This window comes from Apis dorsata, unplaced genomic scaffold (assembly GCF_000469605.1).
Source record: "Apis dorsata unplaced genomic scaffold, Apis dorsata 1.3 scaffold_129, whole genome shotgun sequence".
Classification (NCBI taxonomy): Eukaryota; Metazoa; Arthropoda; class Insecta; order Hymenoptera; family Apidae; genus Apis; species Apis dorsata.
Window position 1 is genome coordinate 561,657 of NW_006263422.1, and position 12,422 is coordinate 574,078.

Genomic DNA, 12,422 nt, shown 5'->3' on the forward strand with positions numbered 1-12,422 from the left:
TTTATAAGTAGACATGTGGTTATGAACAATGTTAATTTTATTAATCTTGAAATTTTGTATTTGCATTATCAAATAAAATACTTATTCATCTTTTATAGATTTGTACAAAATATTTTATATATCATACTACAGATATTTTTATTTATTTTATATAGTTAAACGAAAATTTTGTATCGAAAAACATTATGAAGATAAAATTTGTTATATCATTCTTTTTACAATCTTAAATTGGTTTTAATAAGTATTTTCACACAGTAAATTAATCTTACAAAACTGCTATTTTGACAGCAGATAACTATTCTGCCCTTTGGATACATAATTAATATTTTAACATAATGAAACCTATATATACTGAAAGTAAATATACATTTTAGAATATTCTGAAATTGGGTCTATAGGAATGTGATTTAACCCCTACTTATTTATATCAAATAAACATTTTTTTTAAATGTATGATTACCACAATAAAACTGTAAAAATCATTCTTTTATACAAAGCATATCGCAAATATAAAATGCGAAATTGAATTCAATTATTATACATAATAGATGCAGTAGCTAAATTGACTTCTGTATTTGCATCAGTTAAATCAGGTAAAGATAACATCACTGGGATCACTTGTATTTTTCCTGAATCATCTTCTTGTTGCAAGTGAACTACAGCACCTGATTGTAATATTTCATTTGTCATCATTTCATCTGCCATAATTTCTGCAGGTTCAATATTATCTGCAGTTACTTCTTCAGTATAAACAGTTGTATCTTCCATATTCATTATAACTTCTGCTGCATCCGAAGCCTCTCTGGATGTTTCTTCGTATTCCTAATAAAATGTACATAAAAAGTTATATAATATATATAAAAAGTTAATTTAATAAAAATAAAATAAAATTATAAAAAAAAAATTATATTTACTTGTTCATATACTTGTTCGTATTCCTCTGCTATTTCTTGTTCTTCAAATTTAACTATCTGTTCTTCTTCAAATTTAACTATTTGTTCTTCTTCAAACTTAACTATTTGTTCCTCCTCAAATTGTTGATCTGTTTGTTCTTGATATTCATTTTCAGGAACTTGAGGCTCTGTATTAGCTAAGACTTCTTGTTCATGCTCAGAACAAGAAGAATCTTCTTGTACTTTAGCTTTAATATTTCGACCAAGTACTATTCTTTTAAATCCAGATCCTCCTAAACTTTCATGTCGCCTTTCATGTTTATTTTTATCACCTAAATATTTAAAACGTTGTCTACACACACTACAAGAATATGGTCGTTCATTTGTATGAGTTCTCTCATGACATACAAGAGCACTAACTTGTTTACATCTCCAAGGACAATATCTACACTGTAAAGGTCTTTCATCACTATGTCTATTTTGATGATGCTTAATCAATTGTATTTTAGTCTTTAAATTAAATCCACAGATTTCACAAGTATATGGCCTTTCTTCAGAATGGGATATCATATGAGTTTTTAATCTGAGTTGATTTACAAATCTTTTCGGACAATGTGGACATGGCAAAGTTCCTTCTAATCTGTTATGTGTGACCATCATATGATGTCTTAATCTTACTTCAGATGTAAATGTTAGTTCACAATCTAAACATTTCATAGGATCTTTTTCCATATGCGTATTTTTAATATGTGTCCTCAAAATCATTTCTGTTTTAAATGTTTTATTACAATGATAACATGATGCTCTTTTCTTTTCTGGCGGTCCATCTATATCTTCCTTTACAACACCAGGAAGCAATTCATTATGTATATGAGACATATGCCATTCTAATGATCTAGTTGAAATCATCGATCTATTACATATATGACATGTATATTGTCTACCATCCTTATGAACTCTGTTTCTGTGTATAACAAGTGTTGAATGATTTGGAAATTTTTCACCACATACTTGACATGAACATTCTTTTAATCCTCTACTATCAGTTTTCTCATGCACTCTCATGTGTAATCTTAAACCATCTCGTCTATTAAATCCAACACCACAAGTATCACATCGATATTGACGTTGATCTTCATGAATTCTTACATGTTGTTTTAAAGTTGAACTATTTTTAAACATTTTATCACAGTGTGGACACTGGATAGTATATGCTTTATGAGTATGCATATGCTTTGAAAGACTATAAAATGGTACTAATTTATGACAAACAGGGCATTCTCTTTTATTACCTACAGGTTGATGTTTACGTATTCTATGATGTCTAAGACTTGCAGGATTTTTAAAATCAGCTCCACAGTCTTCACACAAATAGGCTCTTAATGTTGTGTGTACAGATTTCAAATGAAAACTGAGTTTTTGTTTGAATGCAAACTTTTTAGGGCATTTTGGACATTGATATATTTTTTCCCAACTCATGTGTTGTGTTTTTACATGTTGATCTAATGTTCCTTGATGTTTAAACTTTTCACCACATACATCACATAATTGTCCATACATACTGTCACAATGTTTTTGTTCGTGTTGACGTTTTTTTCCTTTTGAATCTAACATCATGTCACAATATTTACATAATAATTTTTTTATACAAATTACATTATGATTGCGTTTTGCTTTATTTGTTGGAAATTCTTCCATACAATCTTCACAAAAATGCATAATTTTATAGTCATGCATTTTCAAATGTTCTTCAAGAACTTCTTTTGAAGCAAATGTTTCTGGACAATAATCACATTCTAAATAATGTTCCTCTGGAATATAATCTGCTGGTTGACTTTCATCTATCAAATCAGGTAAATTATTTTTAAGCACTGCATTATTTCTATCTTCATAAAGAGAAATAATATCCTCATCTTTTAATCTTGTAATTACAATTTTACTTTGTTTTAAATAATCTTGAAAATCTTGTAAGTTTTTTTCTTTTTCTCCTAAAATTCTTGTTAATTTTTCAATATTTCCTTCTGTATATGATTCATCTAATTCTTTTTGAAGAGATTCTTTTTTCTTTTTTGCTTCTTCCCATTTCAACTTAAGTTTTGCTAAACGCGATAAATACTCTTCAGTATTTACATAAGCATTTTCATTAGTAGATTTTTCCTTGACTGATTCTATAATTTCTGAAGTATCATCTTCAATTTTAACATTTTCATTAAATTCATTATCATCTTTATTAAATTGTATGTCTATAACAGTATCATTTTCTATATGTGCAAAAGAACTTTGATTATCTTGCCTTTCATTACGCTTAAAATAACGAGTTTGAGATTCTTCAAGTTTTAAAGGATGCGAAATATTAGCATGTCCACCTAATACTTTTTCTCGTTTTTTCTTATATTCTTCTATTTGCTCTTCTATAATCTGTTCTCTTATTTCTGATTTTTTTGTTCGTTCCGAAAATAAATCTTTTTCTTTTGTAACTAATGTTTCATATCGTTTTAAAATTTTGTCCATTGGTTTAATGTCAAAATTTTTCTTCAATGTAGATTTATCATCTTTCTTCTCCAATGGTTTATCCATTTTTTTAACTTTCACTAACAATATCTCATTTGGTTTAGATCCTTTCACAGTAACATACATAATCCCATCTTCTTGATTGCTGTTAATGTTTAAAGAATTATTAACATCTAGTTTTTGTACTTTTAAGTCTTTATGACTTCCAGTTTTATCAGAAATATTGGACTGACAAATATTTTCATCAGTTTCTTCTATGGATCCCTTTTTATTTTGCAATAATAATCTGCGTTTTAATATGTTTGGTTGTTTTGAACATTCTTTTGTACTTTCAGTATTATATATAGTTTCAGAATTAATAATGCTATGTGATTCAATAGACTGATTATTACTCTCTGTATCTTCTATTTTAATATATGTTTTTAGACGTGTATCATAATTATATGTTGTTTGATTACAATCAATATTTTTATTATCTGAGATTGAATTATTATCAGAAACAAAAATTGACTGTGAACTTTGTTTGATGTTTTCTTTCTGCTGAAAATGTCGTCTTTTTGCATTTGGTATTACTACTTCATCATCAGAATCTGCAACATCAGAACTATCAGGTTGAAAAGGAGGATCATCTGGATCAAACTCTTCTATAGATTCATTATCATCACTGTTTTGTAGAATACTTGAATCTTCAAAAATTTCGAGTTCAGCTTTATTTTCTGATTTTTCAAGATTTATTTTTCCAGTTTTTGAAAGTTCTTGATCATTTTTTTTTAACGAAAAGATTGCAGATATTTTTGGTACAGAAGCATGTTCATTATTTTCTTTACTTGTAGATGGATTTGTTGCAATACTCTCAACAATGTTCTCTGTTTGTTTTTCAAAACTTCCTACAGGTTGAATTTTATTTAATTCTATATTTTTTGTTGCTGTATCAGTCAAAGTAATGTGAATAGATTTTAATTTGACTTCTGCTTTCTTAATTTGCATAAAAAATTTATAACTCATTTTTAAGTCACAAATACAATCCATACACATTTGAGTTGATAAACTATCATATGGATTTATTTCTTCCAAATGTTTTATTTGTTGACTTAATCTCATTTGATTACCTTTTTCACTAAAAATATCAACTAATGGAAGTTTTAAACCAGCACAAGTTCTACAATATTTTCTTAATTCCTGTTTTGTTTGTTCCAATATCGATAATTTCTTTTGTGCAGATATTTTATTGTGCAAAGAAATTTTAGTTAATTCATTTAAACTATTTGCATCATGAGTCAATAATTTTACACGTGGTGTTATTCTCTTTAATTCATTGATATTTTTAATCTGACCAAATACTTCTTTGTTTGATACTATACCAGATTTGTTTGATTTATATGTTGTTCTAATATCATTATCATATGCATTTTGAATATTACTACCGGTATGTTGAAGGTTATGCAATTTCACTTCACTATAATTATGATCCTTGTTTTTAATTTCAGTGTGCTGCATTTTTGATCTAGTCATTTAAAATATTTCCATTGTATTTTAAATTTATATTTAAAAAATTTGTATAACCTAAGGAAAAAAGTAATAAAAATTTAATAAAATCTAATGCATATATTAATAAAGATAAATATATTTCATTTACCTGATTTTTATGTAAAAATGAAAATCCTTGTAACATTACTTGTGCATGCTGTGATTATGATACTTATTATTTTTTTAAATTTTTTATAAAATTATTACATATAGCACATCCTATTAATATAACTTTATTGATTTAAAAAGTAATAAAAATTAGTTAAACTAGATAATATATGTTATTGTTACTTGTAAAATACCGTCGTTATTGATATTTTCAAGCTCTTGAAGTTCACGTCTTTTCTTGCAAAATTAAAAAAATTTTCGATTTTCTTTTTCAAAAAAGATTGAATTTTTTTATTATCACCGTAAGACAAATATAAAATTATGTATTCATAGTCACAGGTATTCATTTTTCATTCAAATTGAGGTTAAGTGAATATAATCATAAGGAGTACGTACTCCTATACTGAATCATAACGCAAATGTAATTACTATGCGTTATATTAGTTTTTAAATTCGTTAATTTTACTATACAATACTCCTAATCAGAAAGAGTAATAACGTTATTCAAAAGTTTTTCCAAACTCTAGCTAATATAATTTCTTCGTAATGATATCCAGATGGCGCAACGTAATGGCGCCTGTAGTGTATATTATTTTTGATCTACGCAACGGACATTCTACAGTTCCGAAATTCATGACTAGTTTTCATTAGCCATAGAACATTTTCGTATGTATTACTCTATAACATGTTATAAAGATTTGTCATAAAATACGAACCAAGAGATGTAATTTCGTAAAAGGAATCGACTAATCTACGCACACTCTGAGATGAAAATTTACACCACGTTCAACTATCGTGTTCTGAAATTCCTTTACTGAAGCTATGACGTTGCTTATGTTCATAATGGCCGCGATTGTGACTTTGTTATTAAAAATATTAAATGTGGAAAATTAAATTTAGTACTCAGCATATATCAAGTACGTAACAATAAAATATGTAATAATAAAATAAAATTTATAGCATTTTAATTACTTTTACCAATATTTGTTATATAAATTTCATGTATTACATACCCATTTGTGCATGAAATCACGAACAATTTAATTGATTAAACAGAAAGTCTTTTATATATTCTTATAAATTATGAATTTACAATTTATAATAAATTATATTTTAAAAAGTTTTTATATATACTGTTTAATCTATTATAAAAAAATATTTAGTAACTTTTGAAGTATTATATATACAATCTAAATAATATAAGAATTTCTTAAAAGCATCTTATGTCCTATATGTCCATTAAATTACTTTTCTTAAAAATCACAATATTTTCAGGATGTCTTATTTATAAAATATATTTTTAAAATATATTTTATTTTAATTATAACTAGATAATTAGAAGACGTTAGAAGAGACGTTTTTAAGATATTTAGAAGATATTACTATTTTTAATATATATCTCTAAAAGTATTCAAAAGATGGCGCTAAGCTTCAATTCTTACTTTATTTTATCTTGCCTTTGAAGATATGTCTTTCGTATTGTATCTTTTTTTTACTATGTGCTGTTCTTTTCTTTATTTATGTATTTCTTTTATGATATTCTAAAGATATGCTGAAGATAATTGATTTCAATATATTTTTATCCTATTTTTGTCCCAATAATTACTCTTCTTATCTATACTTGTTTTTGGTGCATGATCACATATAAAATATAAAAAAGGTAATGAATACACTTTTATAATTTTTCTTTTAAAATTATGTCTTAATTATTTATATAATTTTATTATTATTATTATTATTTATATTTTATTATAATGTATTTTTAAAATGATGATCTCGCAAAATATAATATATATAATTTGATATATATTGCGATAATGTTGCAAAATGCCACTTAGTCATTGCGATAAATTTTTATTTAAATAAGCAATTATAATTTTTATATTAAAATTTAATTTGAATTCAAACCATTGAATCATTATGATTTTATTTTGAATTTCGAATCGATTTGAGAAAAAAGTAAGATCGTAGTGTTCTCGAGATATAGGATAAAAAAATGCATTAAATATTAGATTTATTCAAATCAATTATGTATCTTATCTGTGATATTTCAAATATAAACATTGAAAATCAAATTTAAAAATTCGTTTGTAAAACATTTTGTTATCGACATTAGATAAAATAGAGTTCGTTATTATTATATAGTATATCATTTAAAACGGGATGTGCGAAAATTAAATATAAACTAAAAAAAATTGAGAAATTAAGTTAAGTTTAAAATTGAGATTTAAAATATGAATATAATTCAGAAAATATTAAAATGATAATGATATTAAAATATTAAATATTAAAATGAAATAAATGAATATTGAAATATAAAAAAATTGAAATGATAAAAATATAATATATATTCACACATATTCACTAGATAACTACTTAATATTTTTACTTAATATTTTTTTATTTATTTTAATAAGTTGTAACAAATACAATTATGTAATTATTTTTTGTAATTTAATATATCAATATTATTATTATTTTATAGAAAACATATGTTTGCAATTAAAAATTAGATTTTTATTATTATTTTATTAAATTTTATTATTATTTTATTAAAACAAAGATTTTATTGTTAAAATTCAATTTAAGATTTGTTGGACAATAGAATTGTTTAATTTTATTTTCATTCGTAAAAATAAGTATAATATTTCTCTCAAATTTTTTTCATTCATTTCTTATTTAAATGAAAACGATTGCCCTTTTTCTAATTTTCAAAGTAAATATATATAAATGCTTATATATTCTTTTTAAAACAAAATAATTCATTTATTAAACGCATCTTAATTATAATTTTCAATTTTCCAATAATAACATACATTACCAATTTTCCTTAATTGATCAAGACAATTTTCAATCTAATTTCTTCCAGGGATAAGATAAATTTTTATTGAACGAAGATCATATATGATTGAATTATTTTTTTCAAACTTTTTCATAATAATTACATATTCGTAATCTTTTCTCTCTCACTCAAGTATATATATGTGTATTATATATACTTTTATGAATTTGAAAAAATCGTAAGACAATTTTTTTCTTTTATCAGTATTTGTGAGTTTATTCAAAGGGTAAAAAGAAAAACATTCAAACGTTACATTAACACTTGTATGTTTTGTATTTATATTAACATAACAATTTTTGTGTTTAATAAGTATGGTTGTAGAATCTTATTTGCATGATAAGAACATAAGAAAAGAAATGATACGAATTAATACGAACAATCAATGACTACAACAATCGTTGCGTGAATGACGAATATACATATATGTACGACCATGTATGTAAAACCAACGAATAATGGTCTTTAATAACGTGGAATATCGACAAGTGAAGGTGCACCGAAAAATGAGAGCATTATAAATGTTGTTATATTTGTTAGGTGCGAAATAATTAACATTCAGTTTTCAATGTTTCCATATTATATCCAATTACGGATACATAAGACACATTTCGTGAAAGCTTTATATATATATANAATTGACAAGCTTTCACGAAACGTTCCTAATCTCGCACTTTAATTCACACGGTAAATGTGCATGGCATTATCACGAGTTTACAACTTTCGGTTTATCACTGACCTAACGTCAAAAATCAATCTAATTTTATTAAAGAATATAAAATACAATTATATAACATCTCGTATTGCGATTTAAAAGAAAATTTGTAACAACAACTTCCTACGTTGCAATAAATACATATAGTTCATGCAGTGATATCCTTAGAGATCAGGAACATCTCCACAAGTTTGATCAAGTTCTCGATTCCTTCTAAATAATTTAAATCCAGAGTATTTTGATCCTCTGCTGGGAAGACATGCGTAAAGTCAATCATATTAATTCTAACCCAATTTTGTTTCTCCTCCATGGAACTAGTGAGCTCGTTCAATAAATCATCGTAGTCCTCCTTGATTCTTATAATGTCGTCATCAAAGTTGTTGACATAAGAATGTGTACGACAGAGGCGATCAACTCTAAAGTCCGGACTACACGATTCGCTTCTGCTCAGAGCTTTCTCCTTTCCTGATGAATCGTACTCGCCGCTCAAGCTGATGCTCCTTTTAATAAAATGTACCCTCTCCATCGTCCGATTCCTATTGGTCTCGATATTACTCGAAACTGAATTACTTGTCGCGTCATTCATGTGTTTGAACACACTCGATGTAGTTGTATGGTTATTTGTGGAGGAAAATGACGTGGATACGTGGCTGGGTAATTTATTCATGTTATTTAGGCGGAGATAATGCCGCAATCTTTTCGCGTCATATGCCACCAACAAAGAACTAGAATAAAAGCGGAACAACCGCTGGATACGAAAGAATAGTAAGATCTTCCACAAGAAAGAGAGCAGCATCACGATCAATTGACGACAGGGCGGTCTTTCTGGACTTATATTCAGGAAGATTTTCAGCGCTGCGCAGGAAAGAAAAGGCACTATATGGAATAGTTTGAATAAAAAAAAGTGAATTATTTAAAGTGTTCTGGAAACGGCTTCCAGCGTTTCATTACAATCGTTCCTCATACGATCCAATAGTGATATGTATACCACTTATACGACTATATGTACGTGACTAATGGAACATTAAAAAAACATTTCAATTATAACACTAGCGATAATTCGTAAATTCATAATACTGTGTATATGCCCTATATAATAATTGAAGTTAATAATATACCTTCCACGACACCTTTAGCATCGAGAGTCTTGCCGTAATGTTTGCCAAATTGTTTTAATTGGCCGGAAGAAACACAATATACTTGAAAGCCGGTTATACAGAATCCATAAGTGCGTTTAGATTCGGCGTATTTTAATTCTTCCGTTGCTTTTTTCTCTGGCGTGGCTAAAGGGTCCCACGTTCGTCTACCTATTTTTATATCCATCACGCACGGTTCCGCCATACCATCGGTAATATCTTTCAGCGTAAGGAATGTTACTCCTAATATTTTACGAAAATGATTAATCATGTTGTGTTAAACTGTACGTAACCGAGATTTTTCAGCAATTAAGTGTAGGTAGAGAATCTTGGGATAAACTCTTTAATACTTATTAATACATGCATGGTAAATTAACAATATACTAAGCGTCGAATTTCTATCAATATAGAATACAATCTATCTTCTATTTTACGCAGGAGAGTCGATAAAAAGCAAAATATTTATTTATTTTCTTTATCGTTAAAGATAAACAAAATTATTCCAATTGCTTCATACAGGATATAAATAAAAAAATATTTAAGTCAGAATTATTTCTTGTAAAAAATACCAATAATTGTAAAAAAAAAAAAAAAAAAAAAAAAAAAAAATTTTTTTTTAAAAATTTTTCTTTTCCAATTTTCTGGCCCTTTTTTAAAAAATTTTCCATTTTTTTTTTTTAAATTTATTGTATTTTTTAAAAAAAAATTTTTTTTTAAAAATTTTTCTTTTCCAATTTTCTGGCCCTTTTTTAAAAAATTTTCCATTTTTTTTTTTTAAATTTATTGTATTTTTTAAAAAAAAATTTTTTTTTAAAAAATACAATAAATTTAAAAAAAAAAAAAAAAAAAAAAAGAAATAATTTTTTTTAAAAAATTTCATTTTATCAATTTACGTGCTCATTTTATAAAATTATTCAATTATTTATTTTAAATATTTATCTTTAACTGCGAAAAAATAATTACATATCTTGGTCTCGAGAAACAATATCGTTGACAATATCATCTTTCATCTTTTATCTACTTAAAATGATTTTTTAATACAATTATGATCATAAAAAATATATGAAAAATAGAATTAAGGGAGGATGAAAAATGTAAGAGTATGTATTATATGTAGACAAGTTAAAAATTCGATACTTTTGATATCTTACGTCTGCCAAAAATTTGCAACTCTGTTGTGCCGTAATATCTTGGAACATAATTTTTCAATTGTAACATAACAGGATCTTGAGATATTTGTAAATTTTCATAAAACGAGATTTCTCTTTTCCCAAGTAACGGTTTAACAACAGGTTTATATACACGGCCGTCTGATCTACGTAACATGCCTACAACATTTATTAATGTTTTTATTACATCGATCGTGACATAATAATAAAGATAAAAAAAAATATATATATATATGTCATATGAATGTAGAATTTTAAATGAGTGTAGAATAGTAATAAGGAATATATAGATTATTACATTTTTATACGAGACATCGAAATTTTATAATTGAGTTTTTAAAAATACAATTTAATTCGATTTAATAATAAAAATAGTTTCTTTTATATATATATTATTTCTTCTTTATTTTAATATAATAAAAAAATAATTTACTTATTAAAGTAAAGTAAGTAGAATATATAGTGCATTCTTCTAAAAATAATCGAAATTATTTCTTTAGAAAGGAAAAAAATCAATAAAGCGTATTGTATCGTTGTTTTTTTTTTTATCAAATTATGAAATATTAAAATAGTCGAATAAAATTATTTTCTCAATAATCTTTCATTTTCCACGGCATTTAATTCGATCAGGTGCTTACCAATCGTCTGCCGTTCGATGTCTAACGACGGATGTCCGGCTACCCGAGATTCCAACGGGCTTATTCCAACAGGAAGTCCATGATCGGATGGAATTTCAGCTAGCTCCGTGTTAGAAAGCTTATCAAGATTGCTTAAAGTTTTATCGGTCTGTGAGTCTAAGGTCGTCATCGTTATTGCACTGAATGGTATGCAGTAATTACTTCTGCAATTAAAGAGTTGCACGATTCGCAAAGATCTTATCTTCGCTGCAATATCCACCTTAGCCACCAGTAGTTAGTCATCGAAACTTATCTAATTATCTTCGGCTGTCTTACTTCCGTCTATAAATACAAATTTCAATTGATGAAGAAGCTCAACATAGTAGAGACAGAATATATTGCATCTACTTATAGATTATGATATTATTAAAGTATAATTAAAATAATTGAATGATCTTCTTCAAAAGACATTTCAATTAAAAGTAAGACGTTTTTATTTATATATTAATATAATATTTTGAAATGTATTATATTATCCATTTTTCAAATAATGTAGAGAATACAAATAAAATTCGAATTTTTTTAGAAGAAATTTTAATATATGCTCTATAATTGTAAATTAAATATATAAAATTATAAAAATAAATTTTTAAAGAAAGATTATAGAAAAATAATTTATTATTTACATTTTACATATTTTACATATTTTTGGTACTAAATTTTAATATTATGATAATATTAATATTAATTTAATTATAATATTAATATTAACATTTCTAAAGATGAAAAATATATTATTATATAAAACATGCATCGATGTTTAAAAAATCTTCCAAATGTCTTATTTTTTTTTTTTTTTTTATTTAATAAAAATTCTATTGTACTACTGTATCGATAACTTCATTCT

At 25.7% G+C, this 12,422-nt stretch overlaps 2 protein-coding genes across 7 annotated transcripts in view; both read right to left on the bottom strand.

The window, feature by feature from the left end:
- On the bottom strand, window positions 1-6,023 carry LOC102677428. Of its 4 annotated transcripts, none has more exons than XM_031509164.1 (4): window positions 5,234-6,018; window positions 5,041-5,150; window positions 915-4,967; window positions 210-822 (listed from the first exon to the last, which is right to left on the bottom strand). In XM_031509164.1, the coding sequence occupies exons 3-4, from the start codon at window positions 4,914-4,916 to the stop codon at window positions 529-531; spliced, it is 4,296 nt and encodes a 1,431-aa protein (XP_031365024.1). In that variant the 5' UTR covers window positions 4,917-4,967; window positions 5,041-5,150; window positions 5,234-6,018; the 3' UTR covers window positions 210-528. The 4 variants fall into 4 exon arrangements, with proteins under 4 accessions (XP_031365025.1, XP_031365024.1, XP_031365023.1 ...); XM_031509163.1 differs by having other exon boundaries at window positions 5,223-6,018; XM_031509165.1 differs by having other exon boundaries at window positions 1-822; window positions 927-4,967; window positions 5,041-6,023.
- Window positions 6,024-8,713: 2,690 nt separating this feature from the next.
- Window positions 8,714-12,422, bottom strand: part of LOC102677201 (inositol polyphosphate multikinase) — a 4,684-nt gene continuing 975 nt past the window's right edge. For all 3 annotated transcript variants that reach the window (XM_031509167.1, XM_031509168.1, XM_031509169.1), the window contains exons 2-5: window positions 11,537-11,857; window positions 10,881-11,057; window positions 9,712-9,972; window positions 8,714-9,448 (exon numbers count right to left, since the gene is read on the bottom strand). In XM_031509167.1, the coding sequence (XP_031365027.1) occupies window positions 8,742-9,448; window positions 9,712-9,972; window positions 10,881-11,057; window positions 11,537-11,705 (1,314 nt within the window). In that variant the 5' untranslated portion in view covers window positions 11,706-11,857 and the 3' untranslated portion in view covers window positions 8,714-8,741. The remainder of the gene's footprint in view (window positions 9,449-9,711; window positions 9,973-10,880; window positions 11,058-11,536; window positions 11,858-12,422) is intronic.